General features: G+C 42.8%; 2 protein-coding genes across 3 annotated transcripts; both read right to left on the bottom strand.

Moving 5' to 3' along the window:
• Positions 1 to 1,415: 1,415 nt before the first annotated feature.
• On the bottom strand, positions 1,416 to 3,687 carry LOC127345075 (uncharacterized). Of its 2 annotated transcripts, XM_051371486.1 has the most exons (3): positions 3,400 to 3,687; positions 2,038 to 3,040; positions 1,416 to 1,932 (listed from the first exon to the last, which is right to left on the bottom strand). In XM_051371486.1, exons 2-3 carry the CDS (start codon positions 2,988 to 2,990, stop codon positions 1,722 to 1,724), a joined length of 1,164 nt encoding a protein of 387 aa, XP_051227446.1. In that variant the 5' UTR covers positions 2,991 to 3,040; positions 3,400 to 3,687; the 3' UTR covers positions 1,416 to 1,721. The 2 variants fall into 2 exon arrangements, with proteins under 2 accessions (XP_051227446.1, XP_051227443.1); XM_051371483.1 differs by having other exon boundaries at positions 1,416 to 3,040.
• Positions 3,688 to 11,214: 7,527 nt separating this feature from the next.
• On the bottom strand, positions 11,215 to 13,494 carry LOC139830116 (uncharacterized). Its single transcript, XM_071828568.1, has 2 exons — positions 13,231 to 13,494; positions 11,215 to 12,875 (listed from the first exon to the last, which is right to left on the bottom strand). The coding sequence occupies exon 2, from the start codon at positions 12,793 to 12,795 to the stop codon at positions 11,563 to 11,565; it is 1,233 nt and encodes a 410-aa protein (XP_071684669.1). The 5' UTR covers positions 12,796 to 12,875; positions 13,231 to 13,494; the 3' UTR covers positions 11,215 to 11,562.
• Between the last annotated feature and the right edge of the window lie 954 nt (positions 13,495 to 14,448).

Raw genomic sequence — 14,448 nt, 5'->3', positions numbered from 1 at the left:
GGTGAAAAATAGTAGTTCTGCATGTACCCGCTGTTAAATAGATCAGCCACTGGTCTACATTACTTTCAATTTTCAGATACTGTTCTCTGCTTGCAGTTGCAACATCACAGGATGCAATCTATGCAGAGAATCTACAAACGATGCAAAACAGGTCGCACTCTATGTAAAGGTCAGCCACTGCGAGCTCTTTGCAACAATGATGAGCTACAAAACACATCCTCAATTCTTAACAACAATCGTGCTAGTGCCCAGAAATACAAGGAACGAATTAGAAAAAACTAGTACGTACAAGAAACTGCAGCATATATAGCCGTCAGGGAGCATTAGAATAATAGATGAAATGTGAATCCAAAACCTATTTCTTCCTAGTGCACAACAGCGCAAAATAAACAAATTGAGCCTAAGGAGAAGAACCTGGCACGGAAGAATGTTCAATGATCCAAGTGAATGAGCTAAATTCAGAAGTTGGGAAAAACTAGGCCACCATTTTACTACTGGCAGAAATTAAACACCTGATTGGATTACTAGGAAGTAATACAAGACTACATGAGAAGAGCAATTCAATACACATACCATAGGCATCGTTATCAGGCTTGTAGAGTCACATGGTTAACCTCGAAAATTGTTCTGGACATATGGTGTGTGTGTGTTGTTACGGTCTATATAAAATTGATTTATGTTGGGTCTTGATAGAAATTCTGCTTAGTGCTGACAATTTTACAGCTGATCCCTAAACCAATAATCATCTACCAACTGAACAAGGTGATTTTTTTAAAGAAGTTAAATTGATATCTTAACTGAATGGTTTGGTGATGTCAATGGTACAAGGCAAACTTTAAATTCATCAATTATCTAAGGATTCAACCTACACTAAAAGTAAGCTGAGGATAGCCCCACCAAAAAAACTTACAGCTGAAAGGTAAACTACAGCTTCACCAGAACTCAACCAGGGCACAATGTTCTATCAGAGAACAGAACGAAACTGCACCGCAGTTCTATGCAGTTCTAACAGAGGTAGGGTGAGAACTATGCATGTACTAGCTCACCCACTGATCTATGTTGCAGCATTACAAGGAATTTTTGAGCTCTTCTTTGCTGCTTAGTCAAGACATTACAGACTCACAAAGTACTAGATTGCATTGCTAATATGTAAAACAAGGCATTGTAATATGTTAACAGTCCAATTGTAGGAGCTAAATTCAGCAGTTGTCAATAAATGGGCCGACATTTGCTACTGCCAGATATTGAGCACTAGAGTTGCAATGCGAAGTAAAACAAGACAAGTGGGCACATAGAGAGAATTTTGTTGCAGCATTGATGAGCTTCGAAGCACATCCTGAGCACTCCACACCCATCATGCTCCAAATTGTGTTTTACAGAAATGCGCAGAAACCCAACAAGTCACAGACTAAAAATGCAAGTGGAAGCAGTACAACTAGTTAAGCATAGACACCAGGGGTCATTACACAAGTACAAGAAAGTTTGGCAATCTAATCAAGTTCTAATCCTGGGCAACATATGAGCAAATAATAAACCCGTTTCTTTCAAACAAGAGATTGCAAAAATAAACAAGTCCCAATTAGAGTAACGAGGCAAATGCAGGAGCTGATTAAGCAGCAGATTGGACAGGTGATCTGACCTAGAATCAGCCTATTTCTTGGCCAGAACATCTCAAGGCCTAACAAACTAAAAGACTAGAGAGGAAATATGAAGAGTAACCGTCAGCCATCAAGATCACCATCCACAAAGTTGGAACAAGATTGCTCGGCACCTTGTACCATTTGTTGCAAGGCCAGTTCAGAATCCCTTCGGTTGAGTGTGTAGCTGCAGAGAAGCTGGATGATCGTGAAAGGACGGGCAGCGACGAGGACAAACTGCTTCTCCTGCTTCATGAATTCAGCGACTTCGGAGAGCCTCTGTACTTTCTTGTCCCTGAGGTTGTACTTGCAGATGTGAGCCGATGAACCCGAGTGTTGTGTGTAGTAGACGCAGTTTGCCTCGATGCCAGGGAACTTATCAGCATCCACGGTCACGCACCTGTGGTAACCAATGAAGATGGCAAATGTGCCGACGCTCTCCACAGGCTCGATCTTGTCTATCTGGGTGTTCATCTTGAACACAATGGGCATTCTTCCTTCCATTTCGACGTGCAGAAAAACTTGTGCAGCCAAACCCACTACATAACACCGGAACCGGATGTTGTTTACATCATATTCAGGAAGAGCACTCGATAAAAACTTGACAAAATCAGAATGAGAACTCAGAAGATCGGATAGCGCAACAAATGCAACAGCCAACGCCGGTGCAGAGATGTATTGTGGGTAGGCACCAGCTAGGACTACATCCCGGAAAGTATTGTAAACTTTTTGCTGACAGTCTCTAGAGAAGACACTTTCAATTTCCGGAACGGCCGTGTAAAATTTGCGAGACGAGCCACCAAGAAAATAGAGGCAGAACAAGCCGTCATCACGGCCGACCTGGGCGACCCCCGCCTCGAGGGGCACCGGCCATGGGAAACAGGTCAAGCAGCCGGTGAGAGGGTTGAAGACACGAGCTCTGTGAGGAGGGGCCCTGTCTGCCAAGACGAAGAATCCGCTGGGGGTGGTGGCCACGACATAGTATTCACGGAGCAGGGGCAGCTTTTTGTGGAGGAAGCGCCCGGTGTTTGTGTTCAACAGAATCCACATGTCATCGTCGCCTTGGAAGACCTCGTCAAGGATGATCCACCGGAGCGGGTGGAAAACGGGGTCGGAGGGGTTATCCTTGGGGTCGTCGGTGGCGGAGCGCCAGCTGGGGCAGACGGCGCGGAGGCACATGTAGTGGTCGAGGTCGTTGGAGGCAAGGAAGGAGTCGGCGATGCGGCGGACAAGGTCGTCCTGAAGCGAGGACCATTTGGACCAGCCTTCAGTCCCTAGGCCCAGGGCCGGAACCGGCTTCTTGTTGACAAGCGCGGCCGCCATTGCCCCAGGATCAGGTTCCTGCGCCGACATCAACACGCCTCTTTCTTCTTGTCGAAAACCCTAAAATGATTTAATTCTCCCTGTAAAAAAATGTCTTTGTAAGGGAGCATGCAGCTTCATGGAAATAGCAAGAGAGAATGCACTCCATCAGCATCAGCATGTACACATGATTTACAGCAGCACTTTGACAACATTTGAGCAACACTTTTCACAGCATTTCAGCATTACATTGATAGCAGTTGAGCAACTCACTGGTATCATGTCAGCAGCATTTGATACAAGAATTTCAGCTGGACAGCAAATATCTGAATTTGCTACTCGTCTCGAACAATACTACACAGCATGCCAAAAAACGGGAATAAAAATAGGAGACGAACAATAGTACAGAGCAGCAGGGAGGCGCGGCTGCAGCTGCGGGGAGCGAGCAAGGAGGGCGTACTTGTCAGCGGGGCGCCGCGAGCAGGAATCCGGCGTGGCGGCACTGTCGTCGCGGGCGGGTGGTGAGCAGGGAGGGAGGGAAGGCGAACGCGGCAGCCCGAGCAGGGATTGGGTGACGGTGAACACGGGCGGCGCAGGACTGGAGGGAGACTAGAGAGAGGGAGAGGGAGGAGCGGCAAGGAGAGGCGAGCGCCGGCGGCGTGGGGTCGCTGTTGTACGGCGCGCCGCCATGGTCAGGTGTAGTGTAGGGCCAAGGGGAGACGATGGTATCGTGTAGGTTGGGTCGGGCTGTTTGGGCCAAGCAACTTTGGTGTATCCAAATGAGTGATAACTAAACTGCAGTGTTATTTGTTTTTTGCAAAAATTCCGCCAACATATTAATAATCATCAATAGCACTACAAAAAAATTAAAATTTAAAAGTAATAGTAAAAAATTATAAGTAGAACTGCACTGCTATTTTTTTGATAGTACTAAAAACTAAGGGAAACCTTTTTGACGGTGCTATTTCGTCAATAAAAAATTAACCTAAAACTTCAATACTACTTTGGCAACTGATTTTTTCAGTGCTATATTGCAAACAGATCTAGATGAGATCGATCAACAAAACTTCACCATGAGCAACCTAGAAATCTGATACCACATGATTAGGAGATTCCCAGCAGATCCTCCTAGTTGTTGCCCGATCTTTCACAACCAGAATCCGGGATAGTAGATACTCCCAATTACGCGCGGAACGCAACCTGAAGTAGGGGATAAATCCAGTAAGCAACGTGATGGAGATCACCATGCCTCAAGACCAAAGCACGACAATCCTTGATGAACACAAGAACCTCCGCAACAACTATAATAGATAAACGGCGGTGCTGTCCCCAGAGGGATGCTTCACCAAGCACACACACGCCATAGCGTTTAGACTAAACTCAAACTGGTTCTAACCCTAAACCCTAGCCATGCCTACCCTTATATGAGGGGGTGGCCGACCAGCCCCTAGTGGGCCTCTCTACCTTGATTTGGACAGGCCCAAACCAAACTGACTCAACTCATTAAAAACCCTAATTGGTCCACATATGACCATAGACATAAAATACGATAAATAAGATAACTAGCTAGGTGGAGTCCTGAAATTGGGCTTCACCTTGGCCTTCATGCTCGTATCAATCCTTGTCCTTTTTATTGGTCTGGTTCGCAACCATTCTAGCCCCAAATTGAGGTTCCTGGACCATCATCGCTTGTATGCTGAATAGTTCTGCTGCATGGTTGTAGCCTTGGTCGGGGGTTATTGAACTTTTGTTGGTTTGAAGGTGTTCTTTGGCTGAAAGGTGACATTTGTGTTCTTTCGCTGAACCACCGTGGGAAGTTAATTCTGCTGAAGGTTGGCGCCGGTGCCCATCTTCTGCTGCACCACTGCCAAATCAACCACACCTCAAGACCAAAGCACGACAATCCTTGATGAACACAAGAACCTCCGCAGCAACTATAATAGATAAACGGCGGTGCCCGGGAAACGGGGAAAGCAAGGAACGAATCCTCCTTGTAGGCTTAGAGCAACTCTAACAGAGCCCGTTTACAAACCAAAAAATAACCGCCGTTTTACGGGTTCGGGGCGAAAAACGGCGCCGATCAGTGACCGTAAACGGGCCAAAACCGAAAAACTTTTGGTTCAGACAATTAGTTATGTGTTGTAATAATTTGGATGATTATTTGATTAATTAAGATACATTGTTCTATGTGTTGCATATGAAAAACCCTGCTTTTACGGGTTCGGAACCCGCAGGCGCAGAACTGTTTTTCAGTTTTCGTTACGGGCTCTGTTCTGCGCCTGCCATTTTCCGGCCCGTAAACACGAGTTCGGTGCACTGAACTCGGGTTTTTCGGTTCGCGTTTTTACGGGCTCTGTTAGAGATGCTCTTATTGGACGGCGATAAGGTTTTATCTGAAACATGGCGAACTCGGTCGCCTTTTGCTTTGGCACTCTGCGCGCTTCAGTTCTCGCAAAATGTGCCTTCGATCGGTCGACCTGGACGGATGTTCGTGTTAGGATGAAGGTGCGTCCAAATCGATCTCAAGCGTCTCCTTTTCCCCAATTTGCTTCCTGGCATCAGCGTTTAAAGGTTACGAGCTCTGTTCTTCTTTCGGACGTGAAATGGGCTTCTCTTTTGGTAGTGAAATGGAGAGAATTCTGGTTCATCAGTAATCTCAATGCGCTGTTGCATGTACCAGCAGATCTGCTAGGCTCTTCCGTATGATTGCGTTGTTGCTTAGTTGACACAGTTCCGAAAAGGTAGTATCCGTTTGCACATCATTAATTACTTTTGTAAAATTTGAGTTGCAATAAAGGAGCCAACGAGGTTGCGAAGTGCCAACCTTAAATAACATGTGAATAGACTTCACTAGAAAGCACTAGGTTTTTTTTCTAAAAGAACAGAGGTAAAAACTTTGCCTCATCTCATTTAAATAGAAGAAAATTTACATATCGAAATGAGAGCCAAGGCTCGGCTAGAAAAGCCTACTATCCCAGCATTAGTGACACCAAATGTTTGGCACCCACCTTACACACCACAGTGGTCAGGGAGGGAGTAAAGATGATGAAAAACCCTTGCATTCAGCTCGTTCAAAATCTCCCAAAAAGTTACCATGATGAGCGAGATGAGCGACTTTCTTGTAGTACCATTGTGGTAGACAACCGATTCCCACCAATCCTTGATGTTGTCCGAAGGTGTCGCAAGTGTACTACATACCAATTACAATAACAATATCCCTCTTTTGGATGCTCCATCATGCATCGATAAATGCATCGATAAATGTACATACCAATTACCAGGGACGCATTTTGTCAGTGCAACAACCATGTTACTTTCTCGTATCTAACCATATTGCATCTGGTTCTGTATACTCGTGACAGAGCAAACTCCCAACGTTTTTCAGAAAGTAACTTCACAAATTGCACCGGTCAATCGACTTTTCGTGCTTAACTCGTCCATGATAGAGAAGTGGTGTCATGTTAAAGATATTGGGGCATGCAGATCTAGAGTGATAGAATCAATATATTGCTTCCCCTAATTAAGGAGAAGTGGAATTGCAACTGTGAGACTGTTAAATTGGTGGAAGAACCATCCCGATGTCCCGTGACATCTTTTTTGGGCCTTCATGTTTACCTTTTGTTTCAATATACCTTGTCATAAATGTTTACTTTTTCTTAATACAATGTTAGCCTAATAAGGTTGTACCTATTTCTGTTATTTGTTTCTAAACTTTCTATCTAATTATATTGCTAAATATTAGGAAAAAATGTGGTTTATCATACTTCTGAATATTTTTTGTACTCAACCTTACTTTTGTTCCGCAAAAATAATATTAGCTTGTCTTGTTTTTTTATATGCCATTCACATGTGAAACAACTATTCCCAAGCCATCACTAATAACCATATGATCTATACGAGATATAATTTCGAGGACATGGTCATGAAGACTACCAATATCCACTAAAAAAAACTATTTCTATGTCGTTGTTAAGGCATACGAGCCAAACACGTGTGTCATGCTAGTACAAAAGGAGTTGTGAAGATCTTTAGAAGACTAATGATCCTAACAGATAACAAACTATTTCTAAGTGGTATGATCCATAATTGATCTCTTAACTTGTTATTTTACTCTTCAACATATTATTAAATCTTCTAGTAAACTAGCTTTACCTGAATATCTATACTAAGAAACACAAAATGCTACGGAAATTCAATTCGGCTCCCGGGTGCGTATGCTCCCTATACCGAAAAATTATATTTCGAGTTGTCGAAAAAATTTGACAAAAAATTCTACATGTACATCTCCATAATATATGTGCATTCGTCAAGTTTCACGAAAAATTAATATTTTTTGTGATCTATGTAAAAAAGAGAAAATTTATCTTGTAAAAAACATTATTTTTAGCACTGAGTTTTGTCTTTTTTACACACGTCACATGACAAGTACATTTTTTATGAAACAACTTTGTGAGCGTGTAGCACGTGAAGAGGTACGTGCGAATTTTTTGTTTCATTTTTTTGAAATTCAAAATATGTGTAAGATGAATTTCAAAATAGAGGGAGCATATGCTCCCATGTTCCAAAACACCACTCCCATGCTACGACAGGTAGTTTGTGCTTCTTAAATATATTAAGTGGATTTATAATTGCTTGTGTCTACTGATCTATTTTAATGCCTTCTTACATAATTTAAAGCTTAAGCATTTGAATAAATATCTTGAAGTTTCTAGCTTAACCTCAACTAGTGTGTTGTCTTTGGAATAGTGGTCCCGCACTTTCATTTTTGTCTCTTCTTTCTGTCAAATAATATTTTCGCATGTGTAGTGTATCGTTCTAAGTTTATTTTAATGATTAGTGATATCTTTAAGATGACTAATATACAAATCAATTACATGACCATTTCTCAGGACGTGGAGGATATGAACCCAGGTGCATGTGCACCCTATAATGAAAAATTCAAAAAATTGCTATTTCAAAGTTTCAGAAAAATTGAAAAAATGCACACATGTATATCCAATGTTGATACTTATTTGTGCAAATTTTGGCATTAAAAAATGACCATGTGTGACCTACACATAAATGTGAAAAATGGGATTTCCTATTACCGTGAACAGTACACAACTAATCATTATAGTGCCATTTGAATATTTTGTTATTTCCGTGTATGCTACACACAAGTGTATTTTTCTATGAAAGCTTACACAAGTAAGTATCAACAGTGCACACAAATAAATTTATTTCAAATTTTGAGATTTTCAAATAGCATTTTTTCCAATATTAGAGAAAACGGGTGCACCTACGCATCCTGGTATTTGCTCCATTTCTCATCCCTACAATGGAAGACTAACCATCTTTGGCGAAAAGTGTAAAAGAAGTAGATACTGTTTTAATAGAAGGTTGTTGACAAATATGTAGTGATGTGCTGTATTTGCTAGGCCATTTCATACGATTTATTACTTTCTTGTTTAGTACTAGACGAGGTCCAGAGAAGAAAAATATCTCATTTTCTTTTTTACTACTTCCTCCAGTCCAAATTAATTAACTTCACTTTGTCTAAATATGGATATATGTAGTCAATAAAAGTACATTCATATTTAGACAAACTTGAGTCAATTAGTTTGGATCGAAGGGAGTAATGTATTAGTATGTTAACTTTAACTGCAATAAAGGAACCAAGAACATTGCAAACATACGTAAATGACACATGATGTGATATTATGTAATAATCTGTAATATAAAGCAATAATCTTGTGTTACCGATTTTTAAGGGAGTTTTTCTTTTACTTACTGAATGCTTGCTTCTAAGGTATTATAGATGTTGTTTCGACTTATTAAAATCTCGTGTTATTCTGGATTTGGGTACCGACCGGTTTCATGGAATAGGATGTAGTTCTAATCATATGATGCTATTACTCTCTGCTTGCGTATAAACTGATTCATCAGGGAGCCACTTCGATGTACGGATCAGTAGAAAAATAGCATAGCTTTGTGCTACACAAGTTGACAATAAGAAGACAAGATTTAAGAACAAAAACGCCCAATCGAACTCGACATTCTCCAGCTCGTTCATTTGCTCTATAAAAGAACAAAGATTTGCCAGCTTTTCTAGGGGAGCACCGTCAACATCCATGCTCTACCGCGGCCGTGGTAATAAAGTACTTATCGCATAAATAATTTGGAAATTGTCGCCACACTATTAGAATACTGACAAGAACGATATTGAGTACAGAGGACGAGTCGAGTTCGGCCGGACGAACGGGCTTGGGCCAGATGCAGTAGTAGTTTTCTTTTTGCACTTTGAGAATACTGGGCCGGAGCCCAGTATGGCCTCCATAATGCTCAGCCTGGCAGAGCGTGAGCAAAATACAAGAGGGGACCATTTTCATAAAAGAAAACATGAAACAAACATAAAAAGGGGGGAAATTCACATGTATCTTGTGCACGCAAATACAACATATATGACTGGTTAGAATATACATGAACATTGTGGATAAGTAAATTTGGATGCTCCAAAAGAAAAAGACCGCATATACTGACCAAAAGACAACTCGCTCTGACCTATAACTAGCTAGATAAATGCTCTCCGGTTCTTCTTAGCTTTGAAATTAGAAATAATATTTTCCTATGGCCATAGCATCAGGAAGGGAGGTATGTTCAAGTTCAAAAATTTCTTCAGCTCGTTTTCTTTTTAAAAAAGGACCGCACCCTCTCCTGCTTCCCCATTGCTACCAAAATCGAAAAAATGCATCAGTTGAGCAATCTAGTGGATTCATGGGATTCTAAATTGCCAGTACATTTCAATTCACAACCAAAAAAAATGATTTTTTAAAACACATACAGAGTACCTCTCGCAGTTGGCTGCTGGCATGCGGTGGGGTCGCTGGGCACCCTGGCCGGTCGGAGCAGCCTCCCACAGCGTTGGATCGCGGCGGCATGGCGCCAAGGAGGAGGATCGAGGGGCGAGGAGGGGATCAACGGGAGGAGACCTAGCGATTGGCTGAGCCAGCCAGGGTCCAGGGAAGGCGGCGGACACGGTGTTGTTTCTGTTCGCAACTCACCTCTTCGGTTCTGGGTGGTCGGACTGGGAAAAGGGGAAGCAGAATTGGGCTTTCGTCTCCACTACGCTCCGCCCGTGTGAGTACCCGAAGAAGCCACCGAACCTAGGCCCCCCACGAACCTGGGCCAGGGTCACCAGGATGCAGCAGTTCGAGATGAAGAATGGTAAACTACAGCAACAACAATCCTTTTTTTTTTCGGAAAACAAACCGACACTTGATGCAGCAGTACAAGAAGAAGGAATTATATAGCTGGGGTGAAAAATAGTAGTTCTGCATGTACCCGCTGTTAAATAGATCAGCCACTGGTCTACATTACTTTCAATTTTCAGATACTGTTCTCTGCTTGCAGTTGCAACATCACAGGATGCAATCTATGCAGAGAATCTACAAACGATGCAAAACAGGTCGCACTCTATGTAAAGGTCAGCCACTGCGAGCTCTTTGCAACAATGATGAGCTACAAAACACATCCTCGATTCTTAACAACAATCGTCCTAACAATTGTGTTTCTGCAACAATTGTGCCCAGAAATACAAGGAACAAATTAGAAAAAACTAGTACAAGGAACTGCAGCATATATTGACGTCAGGGAGCATTAGAATAACGGAATGAAATGCAAATCTAAAACTATTTCTTGCCCAGTGCACAGCATTGCAAAATAAACAAATTGAGCCTAAGGAGAAGAACCTGTCATGGAAGAATGTTCAATGATCCAAGTGAAGTAGCTAAATTCAACAGTTATCTAAGGATTCAACCTACACTAAAAGTAAGCTGAGGCTAGCCCCACGAAAAAAAACTACAACTGAAAGGTAAACTATAGCTCGACCAGAGCTCAACCAGGGCACGATGTTCTATCAGAGAACAGAAAGATACTGCACCCCAGTTCTATGCACTTCTAACAGAGGTAGGGTGAGAGCTATGTATGTACTACTGCCAGAAAATTTTGCAACTAATGTTCTGTGCTTACCGTTGCAGCATTACAAGGAAATTTTGAGCTCTTGTTTGTTGCTTAGTCAAGACCTTACAAAATTCACAAAGCACTAGATTGCATTCATAATATGTACAGCAAGACATGGTACTGTAATATGTTAACAGTCCAATTGCAGGAGCTAAATTCAGAAGCTGACAAAAAAATGGGCCCACATTTACTACTGCCAGAAATTAAGCACTAGATGGCAATGCTAAGTAAAACAAGAAAAGTTTGCAATCGTACCAAGTTCTAATCCCAGGAAATATACAGCAGTTCCGCATACCATCAGTGAGCAAATAATAGATCTGTTTCTTACAAACAGGAGATTGCAAAATTAAACAAAGCCCAATTAGAGCAACGAGGCAAATGCAGGAGCTAATTAAGCAGCAGACTGAATTGCAAAGAAGTAATACAAGAGAAGTGACACACTAGATAATTAAGCACATTAGATGTAGCATTAGGTTGATACCATGTCCTAATTAAGACATCTTACAGTAGTAGTTCCAGCACAAGTGAGAATCAGCCTATTTCTTGGCCAGAACATCTCAAGGCCTAACAAACCAAAAGACTAGAGAGGAAATATGAAGAGTAACTTAGCGAAAGGGCAGCACCGTCAGCCATCAAGATCACCATCCACAAAGTTGGAACAAGATTGCTCGGCACCCTGTACCATTTGTTGCAAGGCCAGTTCAGAATCCCTTCGGTTGATTGTGTAGCTGCAGAGAAGCTGGATGATCGTGAAAGGACGGGCAGCGACGAGGACAAACTGCTTGTCCTCCTTCACGAATTCAGCGACTTCAGAGAGCCTCTCTACTTTCTTGTCACTGAGGTTGTACTTGCAGATTTGAGCCGACGAACCCAAGTGTTGTGTGTAGTAGACGCAGTTTGCCTCAATCGCAGGGAACTTATCAGCATCCACAGTCAGGCACCTGTGGCAACCAATGAAGATGGTAAATGTGCCAACGCTCTTGACAGGCTCAATCTTGCCTGTCTCGGTGTTCATCTTGAACACAATGGGTGTTCTTCCTTCCCTTTCGACGTGCAGAAAAACTTGTGCAGGCAAACCGACTACATAACACCGGAACCGGATGTTGTTTTCAGTATCTCCAGGAAGATCACTCAAGAAAAAATTGAAAAAATCAGAATGAGACCTCATAAAATCGAATAGATCAGCAAACGCATCAACCAACGCGGGCACAGAGATGTGTTGTGGGTAGGCACCACCTAGGACTGCATCCCGGACAGCATTGTATGCTAATTGCTGACAGTCTCTAGAGACGAAATATTTAACTTCCGGGAAGCCGATGTAAATCTTGCGAGATGAGTCACCGAGAAAATAGAGGTAGAACAAGCCGTCGTCATGGCCGACCTGGGCGACCCCCGCCTCGAGGGGCACCGACCATGGGAAACAGGTTAAGCAGCCGGTGAGAGGGTTGAAGACACGAGCGGTGTGAGGAGGGGTCCTGTCTGCCAAGACAAAGAAGCCACTGGGGGTGGTGGCCACGACATAGTATTCACGGAGCAGGGGCAGCTTTTTGTGCAGGAAGCGCCCGGTGTGGGTGTTCAACAGAATCCGCATGTCATCGTCGCCTTGGAAGACCTCGTCGAGGATGATCCACCGGAGAGGGTGGAAAACGGGGTTGGAGGCGTTATCCTTGGGGTCATCGGTGGCGGACCGCCAGCTGGGGCAGACGGCACGGAGGCACATGTAGTGGTCGAGGTCGTTGGAGGCAAGGAAGGAGCCGGCGATGCGGCGGACAAGGTCGTCCTGGAGCGAGGACCACTTGGACCAGCCTTCAGTCCCCAGGGCCTGAACCTGTTTCTTGCTGACAGGCGCGGCCGCCATTGCCCCAAGATCCGGTTCTTGCGCCAACACCAACGCGCCTCTTTCTTCTTGTTGAAAACCCTCAAATGATTTGATTCTCCCTGTAAGAAAAAACGGCTTTGTATGGGAGCAGCTTCATGGAAATAGCAAGAGAGAATGCAGTTGATCAACATGCACACATGATTTACAGCAGCACTTTGACAACATTTGAGCTTGAGCAACACTTTTGACAGCATTGCAGCATTACATTGACAGCAGTTGAGCAACTCACTGGTATCATGTCAGCAGCATTTTCTACAGAATTTCAGCAGGACAGCAAAATTCTGAATTTGCTACTCGTCTCGAACAATACTACAGAGCATGCCAAATACGGGAACAAAAATAGGAGACCAACAATACTGCAGAGCAGCAGAGAGGCGCGGCTGCAGCTGCGGGGAGCGAGCAAGGAGGGCGTACTTGTCAGCGGGGCGCCGCGAGCAGGAATCCGGCGTGGCGGCACTGTCGTCGCGGGCGGGTGGTGAGCAGGGAGGGAGGGAAGGCGAACGCGGCAGCCCGAGCAGGGATTGGGTGACGGCGAACGCGGGGGGCGAAGGAGGGATACTAGAGAGACGGAGGAGCGGCAAGGAGAGGCGAGCGCCGGCGGCCTGGGGTCGCTGTTGTACGGCGCGCCGCCATGGTCAGGTGTAGGGCCAAGGGGAGACGATGGTATCGTGTTGGATGGGTCGGGCTGTTTGGGCCTATTAATAATCAGGTGTAGGAGTAGGACCAAGCAAATTGAGAACGGGGCAACTTTGGTGTATCCAAGATGAGTGATAACTAGCACAAAATGCCCGTGCGTTGCACCGGGTCTATAATTAATTAAATATTTTTATGTTGAAGTGGGCCCAAATTTTAGTTGTATCATTATTTTTTTAAGTATGTTTGATTTCACCCAATTTTCAGTTATCTTATATGACAATCCTCTCAAAAGTAATAAAAACGTCACTTAATTATTTTTCTTTCTATACATCATGTGTATCAAAAACTATGAAATCATCATGCTCAAAATCACTTGTTAAATTACATGGATATACACTAAATTAATAAAATTTTGTCAAATCGCTAAAGAATTGGATTACATGGAAAATACCAGTTTAATTTTCAAAAGAATGATACCACATAAAAGGATATCAATTATTTGCATCCGATAGGATGGTACCGTTCAAATAAAAAGCGATTAATGAAGCCTTATCCCGTCTTATCATGCTTGGTCGACAATTTTTAAACTTTAGCAGATCTATGAAATGGTCTGATTTTTAAGTGAAAAAATTCTTATGTAGCACAAGGTCATTATAAAATTTCTTAATGAAAAATAATACAATATTATTATTATTATATGTAGAGAGGTATAGATTTTAGTGGCAAAAACTTATTTAACTCACCTCAAATCATCCAGCCTTTAACCAATAGAAAGAAAAGTAAATTTTGCAATCGAAGAAGGAAAAAAAAGTTATATGACCGCACGAAAAAAACTAATTAATTTTCATCATCCTGAATTACTACTTCAAAACAAGAATTAAAAACATCAAGTTAGGACTTTTAATCAGTTTCTTTTACCGGTTACTCTCATTAATGTTCAATTGTGCAGATCCTGTAGCACTCTTCTCTCAAAGACCCATGTCTATTTCAGAAATC

The sequence above is a fragment of the Lolium perenne genome, chromosome 3 (genome assembly GCF_019359855.2).
Source record: "Lolium perenne isolate Kyuss_39 chromosome 3, Kyuss_2.0, whole genome shotgun sequence".
NCBI classification, from domain to species: Eukaryota; Viridiplantae; Streptophyta; class Magnoliopsida; order Poales; family Poaceae; genus Lolium; species Lolium perenne.
Note: the sequence above shows the minus strand (reverse complement) of the source record. Positions and strands in the feature narration are given on the sequence as shown.

Bases quoted from the DNA above. Each gene is read 5' to 3' on its own strand.
- LOC139830116 (XM_071828568.1), bottom strand. From the start codon at position 12,795: ATGGCGGCCGCGCCTGTCAGCAAGAAACAGGTTCAGGCCCTGGGGACT.
- LOC127345075 (XM_051371483.1), bottom strand. From the start codon at position 2,990: ATGTCGGCGCAGGAACCTGATCCTGGGGCAATGGCGGCCGCGCTTGTC.